The 21,911-nt window shown below is 54.3% G+C and overlaps 1 protein-coding gene across 1 annotated transcript in view; it reads left to right on the top strand.

Annotated features, from left to right (window-relative positions):
- Positions 1 to 995: 995 nt before the first annotated feature.
- Positions 996 to 21,911, top strand: part of SPTBN5 (spectrin, beta, non-erythrocytic 5) — a 51,413-nt gene continuing 30,497 nt past the window's right edge. The window contains exons 1-18 of the mRNA XM_010848058.1: positions 996 to 1,405; positions 1,654 to 1,825; positions 2,036 to 2,203; positions 3,433 to 3,549; positions 7,586 to 7,743; positions 8,266 to 8,494; positions 9,310 to 9,941; positions 11,439 to 11,577; positions 11,692 to 11,924; positions 12,165 to 12,318; positions 12,406 to 12,606; positions 12,690 to 12,896; positions 15,240 to 15,440; positions 16,113 to 16,265; positions 19,354 to 19,484; positions 19,732 to 19,971; positions 20,260 to 20,535; positions 21,586 to 21,826. Of these exons, the coding sequence (XP_010846360.1) occupies positions 996 to 1,405; positions 1,654 to 1,825; positions 2,036 to 2,203; positions 3,433 to 3,549; positions 7,586 to 7,743; positions 8,266 to 8,494; positions 9,310 to 9,941; positions 11,439 to 11,577; positions 11,692 to 11,924; positions 12,165 to 12,318; positions 12,406 to 12,606; positions 12,690 to 12,896; positions 15,240 to 15,440; positions 16,113 to 16,265; positions 19,354 to 19,484; positions 19,732 to 19,971; positions 20,260 to 20,535; positions 21,586 to 21,826 (4,062 nt within the window). The remainder of the gene's footprint in view (positions 1,406 to 1,653; positions 1,826 to 2,035; positions 2,204 to 3,432; positions 3,550 to 7,585; positions 7,744 to 8,265; positions 8,495 to 9,309; positions 9,942 to 11,438; positions 11,578 to 11,691; positions 11,925 to 12,164; positions 12,319 to 12,405; positions 12,607 to 12,689; positions 12,897 to 15,239; positions 15,441 to 16,112; positions 16,266 to 19,353; positions 19,485 to 19,731; positions 19,972 to 20,259; positions 20,536 to 21,585; positions 21,827 to 21,911) is intronic.

Here is a 21,911-nt window from a genome sequence, read left to right as displayed (position 1 = left end):
ACCTGGGACAACAAGGAAGCTCAGGTTCATCCAAGTGCTGGGAAGCCAGTCAATGGTAAGAGGGACCTCCCAGGGAGAGGACAAGGGTGGAGGCTCCTCTTAGATACAGGGGATCTGCCCCACCACCCAAGGGCAGCATGCCCCTCACTCCCAGCCACAGGCTGAGGTTCAGATGTAATGGATCCCACCCAGCTCTGAAGGGCAGGCTGTAGCCCCTGCCCCTCTCACCGGCCTGGACTGTGAGGGACGCCTCCCTCAGGATGGTTGCTGGGCTTCAGAGTGGATGAATCTAGATACACAGCCTAGCCCCGTGACTGTGAGCAGACAGTCCTGTGAAGCCACCTGAATAAGAACTTGCTCTCCTTGTGTTGTGCAGTCCACGGTTGCAGCGGGAGGTAGGGGGTTGGAGAGAGGGGCTGGCTGGCTCCCCCACAGCCCCTGCTTCCGAGCCTTGGGCCCAGCCAGAGCCCAGGGAGCACAGGTGCTGGGGCCTCGCTGGGGCCCCAAAGAGTGAACACCGTATCTCTGACTCTGGAGGAGATTCTTTCATTCCCACAGGCAGGCTCTGCAGGTGTGGGTTACCCCTTTTCACGGGGAGCCCCCTTCAGAAAGTGGCCCCCAGGTGGAAGGGACCCCGTCACGCAGCCCTGGTCTGGATTGCCTGTGTTTCCATCAAGCCTGGAAAGCCCAGCCCTGATCCAGCGCTTCCCTGTGGTCTGTGCTGAGTCGAGGGTGTGGGGGCTGTGGCCCCACAGGCTCACTTGCATCTCCGGCCCTGCAGGTGCTCACAGAGAGGCCCTGCTGGGTTGCAGAAGGGCAGCCTCAGCCTACGGTGTGGGTGCAGAAGCTCTCTGACCAGAGGCTCTTGAACCCAGACTGCAGCGCCCCCACCAGTCTGGAGCTCCCACCAGAAGCCAACTCGAGACCATCCCGCCTCTTGTGTCTTGGGCACCAGGACTCCACCCAATACTGAAGGCCTTAGCAGCAGGGAGATGATGAAGGAGGAGACCCTGGAGCATCGATCTGGAGCATTCTTGAGCCACCCCCTCCGGGCCCGGGCCACGCCCCGTGGCAGGTGGGAGGACAATGCCGGCTGTGTGCAGTCACCCCTGCCTCGCTGGCCCAAGAGGAGGGCCATGGCACTACCCCAGCCTCAGCCTCAGCCTCAGCCTCTCTTGACGTCTCTCCCTCCCCGCCTAGCCCCTGCTAACTGCCGTCTCCGACCGCCCAGCCAGGTCTCCTTCCAGGGCCTGGACATCAACAAGGTGAGCAGTTTCTTTTTTCCTTCCACCTGCCCTATTCATCTCGAGCAGCAGCAGCTGAATGCTGTGGCGCAGGGGAAACCTCTGGCAGCAGGAGCTCTAGAAGAAGAATCTGGAAAAGGGGGTGGGCCACTGAAGTTCAGGTCACCAACCAGGAGCCCAAGACTTTACCTGGCTAGATCCCAAGCTGCCCTCACCCACCAAACATGGGGCAATGGCAGGGAGGGGTCCCCTGTCCCAGGGAGTCATCAGAATCCACCGTCCTCCCCCAGCCTCCAGGCCCCCAATGTCTGCAGCTTAGGGAAATATCCAGTGGCCCCTCATCCCCAAAGGGCTCCGGGCCTGCTGGCCAGTGAGCCCCACAACCCCCAGCAGTTCCTTGGCACTACAGGGCACCTGAAGCAGGAGTCCAGCCGCAGACCCCGGGCTGGCTCTCCCGGTCCAGTCCTGCCATGGACTCTGCGTACGAGATGGGCCACATCCGCAAGCTGCAGGCGCGGCACATGCAGATGCAGGAGAAGACCTTCACCAAGTGGATCAACAATATCTTCCAGCATGGCCGGGTGAGTGCAGCTGGGCCCTCCCCACAGCTGCCTCCACTGTGCCCCCAGCTCCCTGGCAGGTGGACCCAGGGGGCCGACGGTGAGCTCAGCTGGCCAAGGCCAGTGATCCTTCCTCCAGGCTGGTGCACTAGGTTTCACCACCCAGGTCCTGGGATGGAACAGACAGGAGAGGCTGGGCTGACCCTGTACCTATTCCTTATCCCCTCCCAGGTGGGCATCGAGATCCAGAACCTATGCACAGAGCTGGCCGACGGCACCCACCTGCTGCGGCTCCTGGAGCTCATCTCAGGGGAGGCCCTGCCACCCCCCAACAGGGGCCGCATGCGCGTCCATTTTCTGGAGAACAATAGCCGAGCTCTGGCTTTCCTCAGGGCCAAGGTGGGCACTGGGGAGAGGGCTCCTGGGCTTGGTGCTGGGGTGGGCGGTGGGGACAGGCCAGATGACCGGATCATCTTTCCTGGGCTGGCCACAGGGCCAAACAGAGGGTCTGGAGCTGGAATCCAGGAGGAGCATCTGGGATACAGAGTCCAGGAAGCAAAGCCCTACTTTGCACAGTTCTCCCGGCTTAGAGAGCACCCACCTGGCTGGAGCTGGAACAACCGTTGTCCCCAGTGGGCAGGAATGAAATCTGCCTTTGCCTACAGTGAGAGATTGTGGAGTCTAAGTTAAAAGATTCAGTATACTCTTAACCTTCTCTTTTCATAAAGGAGGAAAATATTTTCCAGGCAAGGCCCATGAGCAGCTGGTCAGCAGATCTTAGATGTGAGGGTCAGACACAGGGGAAAAGCCTCAGACACTACTGAGCCAGGCAGGGAAGGGAGGTGGTGTAGGGCTGCCTGGGAGAAGCTGGACTAGACAGCCGGGAGTGGCCTCCACAAACAGGAGGGATCCTGAGAGGAAGGGACAGCCCCAGAGAAGTCGTCTCTAAAAGGAGAGGAGAGCTCCAGAAACAGGGATCCTCATGGCCCATGTCGAGGGGCTCTGCAGGGGTCATTTATATTGAGAAGCAGGAATTGGGAAGCCTGGGGGCTCCTGGCTTCAGGTACTGAAGCGTGAGGTGGCTGAGTCTGCAGGATGTGAAGTTACAGCTGAAACTGGCTGGGCTGAGCCTAAGTCCTGGGATGTGGGTCACAGGCAGCCCCTTGGGAGCCTAGCATGCTGGAGGGAGGCCAGGGAGGTGAGAGGCCAGAGCAAGGGATGGAGCACTGTGGTCCCTAGACTCATGGAAGAACAGAAAGCTGCCAGCCACATAATGCCAACCTACACTACTTGGTCCCAGGGCCAATGGCCTGTGAGCCAATCACCTCCTCTCCAGAACCTCCAGAAGGTGCAAGCCCTGTAGCCCTTGTCAGAAGCTACTCAGTACCCTTCAAGCTCAGAGTCGTAACGTGTCACAGATATATAGCCTATGAAGGTGACAGCCTTGTCTCCATTATTGCTTGGAAAGCCTGGGTTTGCCTGGCCTTGGGCATGCCGGCTTCTCCCCTGGGGACCTCCTGGGTCAGGACAGACAGAACCCCTCCCATCCAGCAGCCAACCCTTTGGTTACTATGAGTCTTCTCTAGTACATGGGCTTTGTGGCTGAGGTCAGAAAAATATGCCCACAGGTGCCAATACCCCTCATTGGGCCAGAGAACATCGTGGATGGAGACCAGACGCTCATCCTGGGACTCATCTGGGTCATCATTCTGCGTTTCCAGATTTCCGACATCTGCCTGGACAAGGTATGTCTCAGCCCCCGTGCCCAGCTGCCCAGCCCAGCCCAGACCTGGCCTCCCCTCAGGGCCCTGGGGTCAGAGCAGTTCCACCTGGCCGTTAGGATGCCCACAGCGGATCCTCGTCATGCACACAACTACTATTCACTCTTCAGTCGCAGGCAAAGGATTCAGAGTGTCAGAGAGATTGTAATATGCTGAACTAAGAACTGTTAATAGATTTATGGGCTTCAAGTTGGGTCTGGGACAAGTCATTTACTAGTGAAGGGGGCCAAGGTGCCTGCCCACCACCTGCCGTTCACGGCTAATTTATTGTTTTCTACTTGCCATTGAAACCCTGTAACTTTCATTACCCCCTAACGTACTATTGGGGAAATAAAACATACAGAGGAAGCCCAGCCCTGAAGGTTTCCAAATCCTCAGGATCCTGAAAACCAAAGAGATGGTTCCTCATCTTCCTCCATTCTCTCTCTCATTTTCCACAACTGGGTCAGGAAGAGTGAACACATAAGTCCTTATATAAATGTTCATAGTTCCATGGTTTCCAAAACCCCCCTAAAACTCAATCCCAGTAGGTTAGGAAAGCCAACTTGGAGCATGAAATCTTAAAGAAAAGAAGCCACAGATTTGGCTCAAATCCAGGAGGACCCTTGACACTCATGATGGGATGGTGACCCCCAGGAGAGCAGGGCCCTTGCCTGCCTGTATCCCCAGGGCCTAGCACCCATGTGGTGAATGAGTGGATGGATCAACTTCTAACTGACCTCAAGCCCTTCCAGGAAGCCACGCTTCCTTCCCCACCCCGCTAAGCCAGTTCCAAGTGCCCTGCCACCCCTTCCCTTGGGGGCAGCAGGTCTACATTGTCCCCTGACTGGCCACCAACTGGCCAGCTGGCTCTCTTGTCTGCAGCCAGCTCAGGCCCTTCTTCCTGCGAAACTCAGATGTGTCTGGGACCAGGCTAACCCCAGCTGCTCAGAGTTTCTGGGCTGGCCTGGCTCTGGCAGAGCCCAGCTCCAGGCCCTGGACTCCTTCCCTGCCCCTCCCTTGTGCTGCTGCATACTGGTCCCTTCTACCCAAGCTCCCAGGCCCAGAGGATGGGGAACGGAATATAACCTGCCGTGCTTTGATAGTCTGAGTTTTGGGTTTTTTGTTTTTTTGGAGTATAGTTGCTTTACAAGGTTGTATTATTTTATGCTGTATGTGAAGCAGCTATACGCATACACATACCCCCTCTTTTTTGGATTTCCTTCCCATTTAGGTCACCACAGAGCAGTGAGTAGAGTTCCCTGTGCTGCACAGTAGGTTCTCATTAGTTAGCTGTTGTATGCATAGGAGCGTATATATGTCAATCCCAATCTCCTAAGACATTCTGAGTTTATAAACAGAAATTGGTGGAAGAATTGGAAGAAGGGAGTTCAGTTCAGTCACTCAGTTGTGTCCGACTCTTTGCAACCCCATGAACTGCAACACGCCAGGCCTCCCTGTCCATCACCAACTCCCAGAGTTTACCCAGACTCATGTCCATTGAGTCAGTGATGCCATCCAACCATCTCATTCTCTTTTGTCCCCTTCTCCTCCTGCCCTCAATCTTTCCCAGCATCGGGGTCTTTTCAAATGAGTCAGCTCTTCACATCAGGTGGCCAAAGTATTGGGGCTTCAGCTTCAGCATCAGTCCTTCCAATGAACAGCCAGGACTGATCTCCTTTAGGATGGACTAGTTGGATCTCCCTGCAGTCCAAGGGACTCTAAAGTCTTCTCCAATACCACAGTCCAAAAGCATCAATTCTTCGGCGTTCAGCTTTATTTATAGACCAACTCTCACATCCATACATGACTACTGGAAAATCGTAGCCTTGACTAGACGGACCTTTGTTGGCAAAATAATGTCTCTGCTTTTTAATATGCTGTCTAGGTTGGTCATAACTTTCCTTCCAAGGAGTAAGCATCTTTTAATTTCATGGCTGCAATCACCATCTGCAGTGATTTTGGAGCCCCAAAAAGTAAAGTCTGCCACTGTTTCCTCATCTATTTGCCATGAAGTGATGGGACCAGATGCCATGATCTTGGTTTTCTGAATGTTGAGCTTTAAGCCAACTTTTCACTCTCCTCTTTCATTTTCATCAAGAGGCTCTTTAGTTCTTCTTCACTTTCTGCCATAAGGGTGGTGTCATCTGCATATCTGAGGTTATTGATATTTCTCCTGGCAATCTTGATTCCAGCTTGTGCTTCTTCCAGCCCACCATTTCTCATGATGTACTCTGCATATAGGTTAAATAAGCAGGGTGACACTACACAGCCTTGACATACTCCTTTTCCTATTTGGAATCAGTCTATTGTTCCATGTCTAGTTCTAACTGTTGCTTCCTGACCTGCATACAGGTTTCGCAAGAGGCAGGTCAGGTGGTCTGGTATTCCCATCTCTTTCAGAATTTTCCACAGTTTATTGTGATCCACACAGTCAAAGGCTTTGGCTTGCTCAATAAAGCAGACATAGATGTTTTTCTGAAACTCTCTTGCTTTTTTGATGATCCAGCAGATGTTGGCAATTTGATCTCTGGTTCCTCTGCCTTTTCTAAAACCAGCTTGAACATCTGGAAGTTCATGGTTCATGTATTGCTGAAGGCTGGCTTAGAGAATTTGAGCATTACTAGAGTGTGAGATGAGTGCAACTGTGCGGTAGTTGAAGCATTTTTTGGCATTGCCTTTCTTTGGAATTAGAATGAAAACTGACCTTTTCTAGTCCTGTGGCCACTGCTGAGTTTTCCAAATTTGCTGACATATTGAATGCAGCACTTTTACAGCATCATCTTGCAGGATTTGAAATAGCTCAACTGGAATTCCATCACCTCCACTAGCTTTGTTTGCAGTGATGCTTCCTAAGGCCCACTTGACTTCACATTCCAGGATGTCTGGCTCTAGTTGAGTGATAAAGAAGGGAGAAAAGGAGAGAAAAAAGGAGATGGGGACTCCAGGGTATGAGGGGCAGGGGAGGGGGTGGAGGGAAGGGGAGGACCACTGCGGGCAGGACAGGGACAAGGAACAGAAGGCAGGGAAAGAAGTGGAGCCCGGAAGGAGGCGGGAAAGGAGCACTGAGTAAAAGAGGGATGGGACGGAGGGGTGGGAGGTGAGGGGAAATGTGCGGAAAATGAAAGCGGCAGAATAAAAGAGATTATCAAGGAGACAGAAACCAGCTGTAGATGGTCATTTCCCAGTCTGAAGAAGCCATGTGTGAGGGAGGCCTTGTGAGGCGGACGGATGGGCTCCGCATGTCAGAGGTTTCTAGGTCAGGAGAGACCCTCCCCTAATAGCCAGGGGACCCCAGGCAGTTTTCTGACCCCTCTTACTGCACCTGCTGTGCTTCCTGAGAATGTAGCTACTAACAGTGCCTACCTCTGGGGGCTGTGCCAGGGCAGAGCCATGTGTGTGGGCTGTGCTGGCAGAAAGCCCATGGTGACCTGGAGTCGGTCTAATGAAGCCCAGACTCAATTGCGTGTGGCCCAGGGTTGGTTAGCACAGTGCCCGGCCCAACAGAAAGGCTGGAGAGGGATTTCCCTAATGGTCCAGTGGCTAGGACTCTGCCCTCCCAATGCAGCGTCACAGGTTTGAGCCCCGGTCAGGGAACTAGAGCCCATATGATGCAACTAAGAGTTCACGTGCTATAACTGAAGATCCCAAGTGCCACAACTAAGACCTGGCGCAGCCAAACAAATAAATATTTTAAAAGAAAGGAAGGCCGAGAGAAATGGGAGCTACCGCTGCTGTCGTCACCAATTGTGACTCAAAACCAGCTGCTCAGAGGTGACAACTTTCAGGCTGCCCCACTTCTTTGTAAGGACAATATTTCTCTCGCACCCCCAATCCCTGGCCAGCACAAGTAACAGCAAGTGCAGTCAGATGCTCTGAAGGACAGGCCGTCCACACCGCCTCCAGGTGGGGGAGCAGGATCGCACTGTGCCCAGCCTGCCTCTCCCACGACCTGCGGCCTCTGCGGCCTACCCACCTCCCATCCCATGCCTGCGTGGTGACCGCTGTCCTGTCCTTCCAGGAGGAGTTTGGGGTCAGCGCAGCCCTGCTGTCTGCCAGGGAAGCTCTGCTGGTCTGGTGCCAGCGGAAGACTGCCGGCTATGCCAACATCAACATCACGGACTTCTCCCGCAGCTGGAGTGACGGGCTCGGCTTCAGTGCCCTCATCCATGCCCACAGGTGAGCGTGTGGGAGGGGACCCAGCACCTCCAGCCCTGGCTGGCCTGAGGCAGGCCTCTGCTTCCTTCTCAGAGGCCTTCCACCCGCTGAGCTAACTGCTCCAGGACTTGCGTCTTCAACCCACCCATTATCCCATATCCTTCTGGCCCCTTAAACTGGGCACAATGGTAGAGACACTGACTCTGAGCTCCTGGTCTGTGATACCCCTCCCCCCTTCCATAGAACTAGCCAGGTTTGCCTCTGACCCCTGCTGTCCTCTACTCTCTGTGTCCCTGATTGTCTTTTCAGTCCGCTCTCTGGCAAGCACCTGTCCCTTTTGGAGCTTCCCCCTGCTACCCAGGAGGCTGAGCCCAAGCAAAATTAACCCTCCCCTCTCCCAGTCCTATTCCTTGAACCAGGGCCTTAGATCATCATCAGGGGGAAGCTAGTGCCCAGCAAGGTGGGAATGACCCTCTTAACAAGTCCACATAAAGCTGAGCAGTCCCTGATTCTGGTGAAGAGCTCTGCCCGCTCTCTGCCCAGGCCAGACCTGCTTGACTACAGCTCCCTGCGTCCCGACCGCCCGCTGCACAACCTCCGCTGTGCTTTCCACGTAGCTGAGCAGGAGCTGGGCATTGCTCAGCTGCTGGATCCAGAGGATGTGGCAGCCCTACAGCCTGACGAGCGCTCCATAATGACCTACGTCTCCCTCTACTACCACCACTTCTCCCGCCTGCACCAGGAGCAGACCGTCCAGAGGAGACTCACAAAGGTTGGGGACAGAGAGAAGATGGCATTGAGGAGAGGCGAGGCGAACATGGGCTCCGGGGTCAGCACACCCTGTGCCCTTTCCTCCCTGTGTGACCTTGGCCACATCATCTAGCCTTACTGTGCTTCATCTGTAAAATGGGAGTGATGATGCCTGGGTAACACACAATTGATTCTGGGTAACAGAGGCTGCTGGGAGTGCTCAGGGAGCATGAGCAGACTTCCTGGCATTCAGGGAAGCTGGAGAGCAGCACCTCTCCCTGCCCCTCCCGCTCCCTCTCAGCTCTTAAGTTGTTAAGCTCCTAATGGGATTAAAAGGCACAGAGAGCTGGACTCTGCAAGGACAAGCACGGGGCAGCTCTGCTGGGCCGAGTCCATGTTTCTGGGGGGCTTTCTTACCCTCTGGGCACGATGGCAGAGGCTGAGGCCTGGGAGGGTTGTCCTCAGGGTTGGTATCTCAGCTGGGAGTGGGGGAGGTGATCCAGGCCAAAGGCTCTGAGTTGCTTTAGGGGTGTGGGGGCCTCAAGGAAGGGAAAGAAGAGCACCTCCAGTGTTGAGGCCAAACGGGGTAAAATAAGATAGAGGAAGGCAGGACGGAGCCCCACTCCTGGGTCTGAGTGTGGAATGGAAGCAGACCTGCTTCTCCGGGGGCTGGGAGCACCCCCACTTCAGCGTATCTTCACCTGAGAGCAGGAGCTACTGTGTACCTGGGCAAGCCTGGCTGGCACTCAGCACCCAAAAGAGGAAGGCCTCCAGGACCTGGAAGCCAGGGTGTGCCCCCCAGGTGCTAGTCTGAGCCCTTCCCGTGTCCTCCACCAGATCCTGCTTCAGCTGCAGGAGTCAGAGGCGCTACAGACCCAGTATGAGGAGCTGGTGGCCGACCTGCTGTGCTGGATTGCAGAGAAGCAGGTGCAGCTGGAGGCGCGGGATTTCCCAGACAACCTGCCCGCCATGCGCCAGCTACTGGTGGCCTTTGCCTCCTTCCGCAGCCAGGAGAAGCCACCGAGACTGCAGCAGCGTGGGGCCACGGAGGCCCTGCTCTTTCGGCTGCAGACAGTCCTCCAAGCCCAGAACCGCAGGCCCTTCCTGCCACCTGAGGGCCTGGGCCCTGCAGAGCTGTCCCGGTGCTGGACAAGCCTGGAGCGGGCGGAGGCCTCACGGAGCCGGGCCCTGCAGCAGAGGCTCCTACAGCTAGAGCGGTTGGAAACCCTGGCCCGGCGTTTCCAGCGTAAGGCAGCCCTCCGGGAGAGCTTCCTGACAGACACGGAGCAGGTGCTAGACCGGGCCGCAGCCCCGCTGGCCAGCCCGGCCATGCTGGAAGCGGCCGCCCAGAGGCTGGGCATGCTGGAAGCCAGTATCCTGCCCCAGGAGGGGCGCTTCCAGGCCCTGGCCGAGATTGCGGACATCCTCCAGCAGGAGCACTACCACGGTGGGACAGAGGTGGCCAGCAGGTGAGTCCCGGGCATGGGACAGTCTTCAAAACAGGCTAAGGCCTTCCTACCATGCCCCTCTCGTTGCAGTTGCCCACTCCTGGTCACAGAGGTGGGGGTGATTTATAGGTTTGGGGCTCCCTTTTAAAAGATCTATCTCTTGGGAATTCCCTGGCAGTCCAGTATTTAGGACTTGGCACTTTTACTGTCAGAGCCCAGATTCGATCCATAGTCAGAGAACTAAGATCTCGCAAGATGCATGGCGCAGCATAAATAAATAGATAAAAAGATCTAGCTCCCACTGATGCCTAAAATTCCAACCTCTGTAATTGATCCCTTTGGTAAAGCACTGTTCTTTCTAAATAGCCTCTTATTAATGTATTCACTAAAACTAAGCATTTATTGAGTGTCTACTATGTCCTAAGTACTGTTCTAGGTGTTGGAGATTTAGCAGTGAAGAGGGCAAATAAAAATCCCTCCCCTCATAGAGCTTGCATACTACTAAGGAAAACACAAACAGAGATTTTAAAAGACAATAAAGCAGAGTAGGGGCATATGAGGTGCCAACGTGGGCAGAGGGAGTTACACTGAGTGGTCAGAGGAGGTTTACTTTTGAACAAAGACCACCCGCTCAGTGGACACGAGCTTGGGTAAACTCTGGGAGTCGGTGATAGACAGGGAGGCCTGGCGTGCTGTGGTCCATGGGGTCGCAAGCAGCTGGACACGACTGAGCAACTGAACTAAAAGACCAGAAACAAGTGAGAAACCATAGAGATGTGATGACGGACTATATTAGGGCAGTGTCCCAAAGGGGCACATGCCTGGCATGTTTGGAAAAAAACGTGGAAGCCAAGTGAACAAGTTGTAGTTGAGGTCAGGGAGGTATGGAGGCCAGGGGTGGTGGCAGAGATCCTGCCGGACCCTGCAGGACATGGTAAAGACTTGGTTTTTACTCAGCAGAAGATAGGAAATCATGGCAGGACTTGAGCAGAGGAGTGACATGATCTAACTTTTATTTTACAGTAATCATTCTGGATGCCATGACAGGAGTAGACTGAAGGGACAAGGGCAGAAGCAGAGAGAACAGTCAGGAAGCTACTGCAGTAATCACTTAGAACAATAGAGAAGTGGAGGTGATGAGAAATGGAGGGGTTCTGCCTTTATTTTGAGTCCAAGGGAATTTGCAAACGGATGAGATGTGGGATGTGAGAAAGCAAGTCATCCAGTTCCTGGCCAGGGCACTGGGAAGGATGGAGTTGCAGTCACCTGAGATGAGGACTGGAAGGAAGGCTTGGGGGTCAGAGGAGGCCTGAACCTCCCAGACTCTCCTTCCAGTTTTTCTGCCTATTTCTAAAAGGCAGGGACACTGCCCCTAGCACTCCAGGTTAGGATGCTCACAGCCCCAGCCACAGTACTCAGGTTCCTCCAGAACAGACAAGTCCCCCCACCACCAACTGCGGACCCCAAGCTTCCCTGCCATGGCCCAATGGACACCACCCTTATTCTCACATCCCCCAGGCAGCTGGAGATCACCCAGCGCTGGGAGCGGCTCCTCCAGCGGCTCCAAGGGCAGAGGAAGCAGATAGCGGGCATGCAGGCTGTGCTGAGCCTGCTGCAGGAGGTGGAGACTGCCTCCGACCAGCTCAACGAGCTGCAGGTGGGCCCTGGACCAGTGGACCCCTGGGGGAACATAGCAGCATGCACCAGTCCTGGCATTCATGGGGACCCAGCACTCTGGGACGTTAATGACCACTCATCTGTCCCTGGCCAGGTGCTAGTCAGCTCCATGGCCTGTGGGCAGAAGCTGACAGAGGTAGAGAGGCTGCTGCAGAGGCATGAGCTGCTGGAGGCCCAGATCTCAGCCCTTGGAGCCCACGTGAGCCATCTGGCCCACCAGACGATGAAGCTGGACTCTTCCATGGGCACTGCTGTGGAGGTGCTGCAGGCCAAGGCCAGGGCGCTGGCCCAGCTCTACCAGAGCCTCATGTCTCTTGCTAGGTCCAGGTAAGAGCCCACCCAAACTCCTCTACCCTCTCCACAACTTTTCTGTAATCCAGATTACCTCCTGCCCAGGTTTAAACAGTGCTGCCTAGTGACTTCCTGTACCCTGACTTAGTCTCCTCTGTTGTGTGATCCAGGGACAGGAGAGCTCCTATCTAAGGGGAGGTGTCTGGGCCTGGTGGGGAACACCTACCCAAGTCCCATCACTGCCCAATCCCCTCCGTGGCCCTTGCCGTCCCTCAGGAGGGCCTCGCTGGAGCAGACGCTGCAGCAGGCAGAGCTCCTGCACAGCTGTGAGGAGGAGGAAGCCTGGTTGAGGGAGCATGGACAGCTGGTGGAGGATGCGTCCCCGGGCCTGGATCTCAGCCAGATCGCAGCGGCCCTGCAGAAACACAAGGTGCCCTCTACCTTGCATCCTGGCTCTTGCCCTCTCCCTGCCATCCATCCCTTCCCTCACCCAGCTCCCTCCTCTGTGCTCCTCCAGGCCCTGGAAGCCGAGCTCCATCGCCACCAGGCCGTGTGTGCTGATCTCGTGCAGAGGGGATGCAAACTGGGAGCCTGCGGGCCCCCAACGGGGCCGGATCCCTGGGAGCGGGCTGAGGTGGTGCAGGGCATGTGGCAGCGGCTCTGGGCCCGGATGGATGAGCAGGGCGTGAGGCTGCAGGCGGCCCTGCTCGTCCAGCAGGTAGCAGGGGAGTGGGAACTGGGTGGCCGGGCAGGGAGGGCAGAGTCAGCCCATGTGTGCCCAGCCTGCCGTCCTCCTCACAGTACTTCGTGGACGTGGCGGAGGCAGACTCGTGGCTTCAGGAGCAGCGGTCTACACTGGAGAGTGCATCCTTTGGACAGGACCAGGTGGCCACCGAGGCCCTACTGCGGCAACACCTGCGTCTGGAACGCTCTGTGCGCACCTTCGGGACTGAGCTGCGTCGATTAGATGAGCAGGCACAGGTGGCCACAGCCCAGGCAGCACTCCTGGTACATAGAGACAGGACAGGGATCCAAACCCATGGGCCCCGGACACCAAGTGTGCACTGCGCCCTTGACCGCACAGTGTGGAGATGAGGTGGCCTCTGTGGCCCCTGACGTGCCTTCCCCTGGGGTTGGAGGTGCCCACTCCTTCTCAGCATCATCTCCCCTGCTGTCCTAGCCCAGAGATAGTAGATTACTGTCTGCCCATAGTTGGAGGACATCAGAGGGTGGTTAGGCATTGCTCACTTCGCCCACAAGTTCCCAGGCACTGATCAGTTTCCTCCAGCAATGTCCCTCTACTTTGACCACCGGGCCTAAGGTGGCCTTTCCCCCTTCGGCCCTATTTGGCTGTCTCTCTCCTGACTAGGCCTTTTTAGGCTTTGGGTGGCCAAATCACTACCCTAGACTGCTTTCTGAACCACCTCCCTCAGTTTATTGAGCCTCCAGTTTAAAAAAGAGAAAAAAAAAACAACACATACCTACATGTTGGGCAGGATGGTTCAGGCCTCTGAGGGTATGCAGTTTCTTTCAAGAAGCTGTACATGTAGCTCAGGATGTGTAAATCACAGCCCTCAGGTCCTGCGCTCACGTTTGGTCCGTCCGCCCTCATCCCACAACTGAAGCGACTTAGCATGCACACACCCTCATGCCAAGGAAGCTCCATGTCCCGGGTGCGTGCAGACCTGCTGCACGGGTCCTCGTGTCTTGGAAAGGGCCTGGTGGCATAGTCAGTACCGATCACCAAGACCAGACTACCAGGTCTGAAAGTTCTGTGGTTCTAACTTAGCTGAGGTTGAGCTATCTCTTTTCTTTTGCATTTATTCCCTGGACCATATAATCAACAATTTTTGAAAACAGAACCACGACATGTTAGCAGTTGTCTGGTCCAGCCCCCTCTCTTTACAGATGAGGTAACTAAGGTTCATAGAGGCCAAGTTACTGCCCTCACACCTGCTGGAGCGGTTGCCCAGCCCCTGCCCAGGGCAGAGACAGCCCTATCCCTATCCCTCCCTCCCTGTGTGGCTATAATGTGTAACTCCTGGCACTGGCATTATATGAACACATGCTGCTTTTGGTATTGCTTTCTTCTGTACTATGTGGCTGCCTTCTCCAGTCTGAGTTGTTTAAATGAATGATGGGAGGCACCTTATCCTTCTTTTGTGGCCTCTACTGCCCAGCCAGCCCTGGCATTGATAGAAGGCTTAGTTCTAATCTCTGGCATTTTCAGACCCTTGCTTTGCCCGGTGGTGGTGGGGAGGTACAGAGATGCCCCCTCTCCTGTGGGTGGGGAGTCACTTTGGCAGCTAAGCAAAGCCTTCCCTCCTCCATACAGAGGGAGCCCCCAGAAGGCTGGAGCAGAACTGATGGAGATGTCACCAGGAGACCTCAGGATGGGACCCAAATTTTAGCACTGCGGGGCAGCCCTCAGGTCAAGACAAGCTTCATCTACAGAGGTATAAGGCCAAGACCCCACATGAGCACCTTAACAGAGCACCAGCAATCTGTGTGGGTCTTGGGGGCATCCAAAGACTGAAGGGAAGAAGTTAAGGAGAGGAGGAAAGATATGAAGCTGCCTGAAATTCTATCTTCCTTTGTTCCCCTCCCTTTCCAGTCTGTCTCTGTGCCTCTTCCTTTTCCTCAACCCCTGAGTGGCCAGCCTGGCTGCTGCTGCTGTGATGTCTGACCCCTGCCCGGGCCAGAGACACAGAGGGACAGAGACCCCCCCATCTGGAAGGCCAGCCTAGGCTCCCCGCGACCTCGCTATGCCCCAGCTCCTGCCACCAGAGCCTCTTTGCCTCTGCCTCTGTAAATGCTTACCAAGCTCACCTAGCCCTTGAAATCTTTCCCGACAGCCCCAGCCTGTTCTGGCCGTCTTCCACCCCCTGGGCCCCCATAGTATTCATTTCACACACTGCGCGTTCTGCTTATCCATGCACAGTCCTGGGAAGTGTCCTAGGTCTGTGGGCATAAGGCCTTCAGGAGCTCAGGAAGCTCTGGCCCTCATCCTCCTCTGGCCTGCAGGGCTCCTGGCACAGGACTGAGTCATGAATAATCCGCCCCCCTCCCATCCCCACTGGCCAACTCCTGGCTTAAGAAGAAGCACAGGGCCGGTGCGGCCCTGAGAACCTGTGTTCCCACAGGCACGCAATTCACCCAGCTCCCGGGAGAGGCCCAGCAGCCCCCACACCAGACGGACCCCAACACCCCAGGAGGCTGCCAGGCCACAGTGCCCCTCAGGCACATCATGGGACAGGAAGCTCAGGTATAGCTGCTGGCCCACCCTGCCAAGCCTTCTGCTCCTTGCTGGGAGCCCTTCCAGACACGCTGACCTCTGTCCTGTGGGCACAGGTGGTGTCTGCCCTGAGCTCTCCGAAGATAGGCCCAAGAAACCCAGGGGCCTGGCGTGAGGTTTTCTGCCACTCTGGTCTGTGGCGCACCCAGAAGATGACCCTCCCAGATGAGCCTGACCCTGGCTTTGACCCCAACACCATCCTCCAGACACAGGACCGCTTGAACCAGGACTATGAGGGCCTGAGGGCCCAGGCAGAGGTAACACTCCTTGTTCATGGAATGTTTGCTCCCTTAGTCTGGATCCTGGGCTGTGAGCCCAGGGACAGAGCGGTGACAGGACGCGTTCCCTGCCCTCGAGGAGCTTGGGTCAGGGCAGAGAAGGTGTGAAACAAGTCATTAGACGGATCTGGGTGCAATGGGAGCATGAAGGGGAGGTCAGGTGAGGGCGGGGAATCGGGAGGCATCTCTGAGGGATGGATGTTTAGGCGGAGACTTAAACAATGAGAAGCTGAGAGCAGGTGAGTCAGGGGCATGGCAGGGGGAGATGGTGGGGAAGAGTGTTCTGAGCAGGACCTGGGCAAAGGCAGGAAAGAGGCCCAGTGGAGGAGCGAAGACCAGGGTGCCTGGAGCACAGCAGGGAGGCCTGGGAGCAGCTAGAGGAGAGCCTGCAGAGGAAGGGGCGGATGGCAGGACCAGACTCAGGGAGAAGCGCAGATTGTACCCAAGAGCGAAGGATGTGAGTAGGATAAGAGCAACGAGCACGCTCTGCTGGGCCCTCTGCCAGAGGGTGGAGGGCCCAGCAGTGGGACAGGGACTGTTGCTGGGCCTGGCCTTGGACTCTGCGGGTTGGGAGGTGATGGGTGACCTGCTGTCAGCGCCGCATGGCAGGCACTGGCCCTCACCCCAGCCTCTGGGCTGGCCTGTCCTCAGCGCCGCAGGGCCCAGCTGGAGGAGGCCGTGGCCCTGTTTGGCTTCTATGGCTCATGTGGGGAGCTGCAGTCCTGGCTGACCAAACAGACAACGCTGTTGCAAATGCTGCAGCCTGAGGCCAACAACTTGGAAGTTATGCAGCTCAAGTATGAGGTACCTTGCTGCTGAGGGGGGTCTTGCCTGCTTGGCCCTGCTGCTCTGGTGATTCCTGTCCTGCTCCCTCCTCACTCCTCCTGCCTCTCCCTTATTCACTCCTGTGCTCCGTGTCAGCTGTGGGCCTGTCTGGGAGGAGGGAGAGGAGGATTTGGCCTTGAATTATTTTTTTTTAATTGAGGTATAATTAGCATTTAACACTGTATTTTTTCAGGTATAATTAGATGTCATATATCACAAAATGACCACACTGTAAATCTAGTAACATCCACCAGCATACACACACAGTAACAAAAGTTTTATTTTATAAGTGTGTGCCCTTCACCCATCTCACCCACTCCCCATGCCTCCCCTATGGCAACCACCAATCCATTCTCTGAATCTATGATCTTGGGTTTTTTTAAATCACATATGTAAGTAGGATCATATGGTGTTCGTGTTTCTCCATCTAACTTATTTCACTTAGCATGATGCTGTCAGGGTCCATCCATGTCATCCAGATTGGCAAGATTTCAGTTCTTTCTTGGGGCTGAATAATATTCAGTGCTCGTGTGTGTGTGTGGCGGCGGGTGGGGGCGTTTTCTTTGTCCTTTCATCCACTGATGGACGCTTAGGTTGTTCCCACACCTTGGATTTTGTAAATAATGCTGCAATGAACATGGAGGTGTATATATTTTTTGGAGTTAGTGTTATTTTCTTCAGATAAATACCCAGAAGTGGAATGGCTGGATCATGTGGTGCTTCTATTTTCTATTTTTTGAGGAACATCCATACTGTTTTCCATAGTGACTGTACTAATTTACATTCACACAAGCAGTGCACAGGGGTTCCCTTTTCTCCACATCCTCACCAACGCTTATTTATTATCTTTTTGATAATAGCCTTTCTAACATGTATGAGGTGATATCTCAGTGGTTTTAATTTCCATTTCCCTGATGATGGTGATAAGCATCTTTTCATGTAACTGTTGACCATCTGTATGTTTGCTTATTTTAAATTGTATTATTTGATTTTTTGCTGTTAAAATGTGTAAGTTCTCTGTACATTTTGGATATTAACCTTCTACCAGATGTATGATTTGCAAATGTTTTCTTCCATTCTCCCATAGGTTGCCTTTTCATTTTGTTGATGTTTCCTTTGCTGGGCAGAAGCTTTTTAGCCACTTGTTTAGTTTGTTTTTGTCACTTTGCTTTTGGTGTCAAATCCAAAAAAAATCATTACCAGACCAGTGTCACGGAGCTTACCCCACTGTGTTTTCTTCTAGGAGCTTTATGATTTCAGGTCTTACATTCAAGTCTTTAATCCATTTTGTGGTAATTTTTATGCATAGTATTAGAAAATGTTCCAGTTTCATTCTTTTGCTGGCAACTGTCCAGTTTCCCCAACACTATTTTTTAAGAGACTGTCCTTTCCCCAGTGTATAGTCTTTGTAATCTATAGCTCCGTGGTCATCAAATTAATTGACCATATATGCATGGGTTTGTTTCTGGGTTGTCTGTTCCATTGATCTATATGTCTGTTTTTATCCCAGTACCATGTGTCTGCCTGCAATATGGGAGACCCGGGTTCAATCCCTGGGTCGGGAAGATCCCCTGGAGAAGGAAATGGCAACCCATTCCAGGATTCTTGCCTGGAGAATCCCATGGACAGAGAAGCCTGGTGGGCTACAGTCCATGGGATCGCAAAGAGTCAGACACGACTGAGCGACTTCACTCACTTCACTCACCATACTGTTTTGATTTACTATGCCTTTGTTAAAGAGTTTGAAATCAAGGAGCATAATGCCTCCAACTTTGTTCTTTCTCAAGATTGCTTTGGTTGTTCGAGATCTTTTATTCTCCCATACAAATTTTAGTCTTCCTATCCTTAAGCATAAAATATCTTTCTATTTATTTGTGTCTTCTTTGATTTTTTTTATCAATGTCTTATAGTTTTTAATGAACAGATCTTTTACCTCCTTGGTTAAATTTATTCTTGTGCTGCACTAAGTTGCTTCAGTCACATCTGACTCTTTACAACCCCATGGACTGTAGCCCACCAGACTCCTCTGTTATGGGATTCTCCAGGTAAGAATACTGGAGTGGGTTGCCAATTCCTTCTCCAGGGAATCTTTCCAACCCAGGGATCAGATCCACCTCTCTCATGTCTCCTGCATTGGCAGGCAGGTTCATTACTACTAGTGCCACCTGGGAAGCCCAAAATTTATTCCCAGATATTTTATTCTTTGGGGTGTAATTGAAAATTTAATTTCTACACACTAATAAGGAACTATCATAAAGAGAAATGAAGAGAACAGTCCCATTTTCAATTGCATTCCCAAAGAATAAAATAAAAAAAATTTATTCCTAGGTATTTCATTCTTTGGGATGCAATTGCAAATGAGATTCTTCTCTTCATTTTTCTTTCTGATAGTTCCTTATTAGTGTATAGAAATTGAACATATTTCTGTATATTGAGTTTTGTATCCTACAACCTTACTGAATTCATTTATTCTAACAGTTTTTTGGTGGAATCTTTTTTAAAATTTTATTTATTTATTTTTGGCTATGCTGGGTCTTTGCTGCTGCTCAGGCTTTTCTCTAGTGATGGCGAGTGAGATCTCCTCTCTAGTTGTGGTGTTCAGGCTTCTCATTATTGAGCCTTCTCTTTTGCTACCGATTGTGGGCTCCAGGGCATGTGGGCTTCAGTAGTTGTACATGAGCTCAGTTGTGGCTCCTGGACTCTCGAGAACAGGCTCAGTAGTTGTGGCACATAGGCTTAGTTGCCCCATTGGCACATGGGATCTTCCCCGAGCAGGGATTGAACCCGTGTCTCCTGCATTACCACGTGGATTCTTTAGGGTTTTCTATATATAAAATCTTGTCATCTGCAAATAGTGACAGTTTGGCTTCTTCCTTTCCAGTTTGGATGTCTGGTCTTGAATTTTTAAAGGGCTATCCCAGCCCTTTAAGGACACAGACCCCTGTCCTTCCAGAGGGATGCAGATCAAACATCTCTGTAGCAGTGCATTTCTGAGGTCATTCCTAGTATTAAGGGGACTGTAGGAAGAGAAAAGGCCTCCTCCAGGCCTGGAATCTCCTTTCCCTAGAACTTCCTCACTGCCCTGGCTGTGGGAAGAGGCCTCTGGACTGAGGTTAACAGCTCCGCTGAGCAGCTGAAGCAGAGGTGTCCTGGAGGTTCCCCCCAAATCCAGCTACAGCAGGAGGAACTGAGCCAGAGGTGAGAATGAAGTGGGAGTGCTGCTGAGTAGGGAAGGCTGGCTAGTGCCCAGGCCTGAGTACCTGCTTACCTGACTCCTGAGATGCCAGTAAAGAAAGACTAGAGGCGTCAGGGACGGGAAGAGAGGGTATGGGGATGGCCGGCCAGCCAGCTCTTGTCACGCAAGCCTTGACCAAGGCCCCAGGTTGGATGGAGAAGTGTCCCTGTGACATGACATCCCGGAGACAACCCTGTTCCCTCGGCCCAGGTGGGAGCAGCTGGAGGCCCTGAAGAAAGAGAAGGAAACGCAGCTGGTGTGCACAACGCACGTGTGCAGTTTTCTGCAGGAGTGTGGATCCACACGGGTCCAGCTGCAAAACCTGGTACTCCAGCTAGAAAGCTTGGAGCTGGGGAACTCAGAGGATGGCCACCATGTTCTGCGAGTGGGCCAGCAGAAGATGCTGGTGCTGGAGAAATACATTCGTCACCTGCAAAGGGCGGCTAGCAAGTATGGCTGGGATTCAGCACAGCAAAGCCCCGAGCAAGGCTCTGGAGTGGGGAGGAGGACAGAAACTGAGGTGGGAGGATGGGTGGGGTATGCCATCGGAAGGGCAGGGCACAGATTGGGAAACAGTGTGAGAACATGCTCATGGTGAACGAGAGCCACTCATGCTCGCTGCCCCTCCATTGAGGGTGAGGGGGCAGTTCAGAGTTGCCACCACTTGCCCTGGGGAACATACGCCTGGGCCCAGGGCCAGGGGTGGGGCACTGACTGGGCGGTGGGTCCTGTCCACAGGGTTGAGGAGATGGTCCCCGCAGAGAGCCCATCCCTGCAGAGACACGTGGAGACACTGCAGGGGCTGCTGGAGCGAGTGCGGGAGCAAGTGGCCCAGCGGGCCCAGGCCTGGGCCCACCGGAGCTTCCTGCAGGAGACCGAGCGGCTGCTGCTGTGTGCAGACAGTATCCAGGCCAAGCTCCACAGCGAGGAGGAGGCAGTGGATGTGGCCTCAGCCCAGCGGCTGCTGGGGAAGCACCGAGACCTGCTGGAGGAGATCCACCTGCAGCAGGAGAGGTCGGGACGAGAGGGCAGGTGGGGCAGCATTAGGCTGGCCCTGGCCTGTGGGGACGGGGCACCAGGAAGGGACAGATGGGGAGCGGCGTGTCACCAGGGGCATGGCCCAGGCTGCTGTCCGTCTGGCGCCTAAAGCAGGTTTACAAAGAGGCAGGTGAAACCAAAGACTGGTCAGACATCTTGCATATGTTGGGGAGGGACCCCGGGCAGAGTCTGAGCTTCCTGGAATGTTCTATCCTGTCCAGGCCTGGCCACGCCCCATGCAGGGGAGCCTGGGGGACTGCTCTGTCAGGGTGGCCGAGCCACCTAACCTATTCTGGGTAATACAGACCCCACAGTCCCCTGGAGCAAAAAAAATGGCTCAGCCTCTTGCTGCCCAGGAGTAAGACAACACCCTCCTCAGCACAGCGTTGTCTCCCCCCGTCCTGCAGGGGTGGGTGCAGTCTGCGGCCTGTGCCACATATGAAGGAGCCTTCAGGTGGCCCAGTGGACCCTGAAATGCAGCCCACCCCTGCTAACTAGATGCTACCACCCACTTGAGGGCTGCACCAGCTCAGAGAAGTTGAGCCTTTTCCTAATTCACATGAAGATGTCACTTGTTCTCAAACTGTGAGCCTGGGGGGCACACCCGGCAGAGGGGTCGCTGCCTTTCCTAATCACTCTAGGCTTCACCCAGGCTTGCGGTGACCCCATAGCCAGGTATGTAGGCGGTCTGAATGATTTCTTCTGGGTGCGCTGCCCAGCCGTCCGCTGGCCTGGGCACTGCCATCATCAGCATGGCCAGCTGGAGCAAGGTGTGACATGCAGGGAGCACGGGAACTAGTGAGTCCCAAGTCCTGGGCTGGGCTTGTTACGTTTACTGTCTCACCAGTGGCCCAGAGCATAGCTATCCCACAGGATGAGTGGACCCCCGGGGCTTACCCTGGGGTTAACCCTGCCAGTCACCCTCACCTCAGAGCTCCCGGATGAATGAACTGTGTAGGCCAGAGGAGAGGAAGGTTGGCCCAGGGAGCAGACAGGGTTTGACCCTCTGCCTGTCATCCTGGACAGGCTGCAGCAGCTGGAGACTCAGGGCCAGCCCATGGCAGCCTCGGGCTCCCCAGACTTCCGAGAGGCAGCTAGTACCCTGAGGCTCCTGGGCCACCAAGGCCAGGAGTTGAAGGCCGCCTGGGAGCAAAGACAGCAGCAACTGCAGGAGGGGCTGGAATTGCAGAAGTTTGGTCGAGACATGGATGGTTTCACTGCCTCCTGTGCCAACCATGAGGCCTTCCTACAGCTGGACGTCCTCCAGGTATGGAGCTGGGGGTGTGCAGCTGGGATGCGCCTTCCCCAGGAAGTAGGAGCCTGAAGCCAGGCTGGGCATGGAGGCCCCTGGG

The sequence above is a fragment of the Bison bison genome, unplaced genomic scaffold (assembly GCF_000754665.1).
Source record: "Bison bison bison isolate TAMUID 2011002044 unplaced genomic scaffold, Bison_UMD1.0 scf7180017864259, whole genome shotgun sequence".
NCBI classification, from domain to species: Eukaryota; Metazoa; Chordata; class Mammalia; order Artiodactyla; family Bovidae; genus Bison; species Bison bison.
Note: the sequence above shows the minus strand (reverse complement) of the source record. Positions and strands in the feature narration are given on the sequence as shown.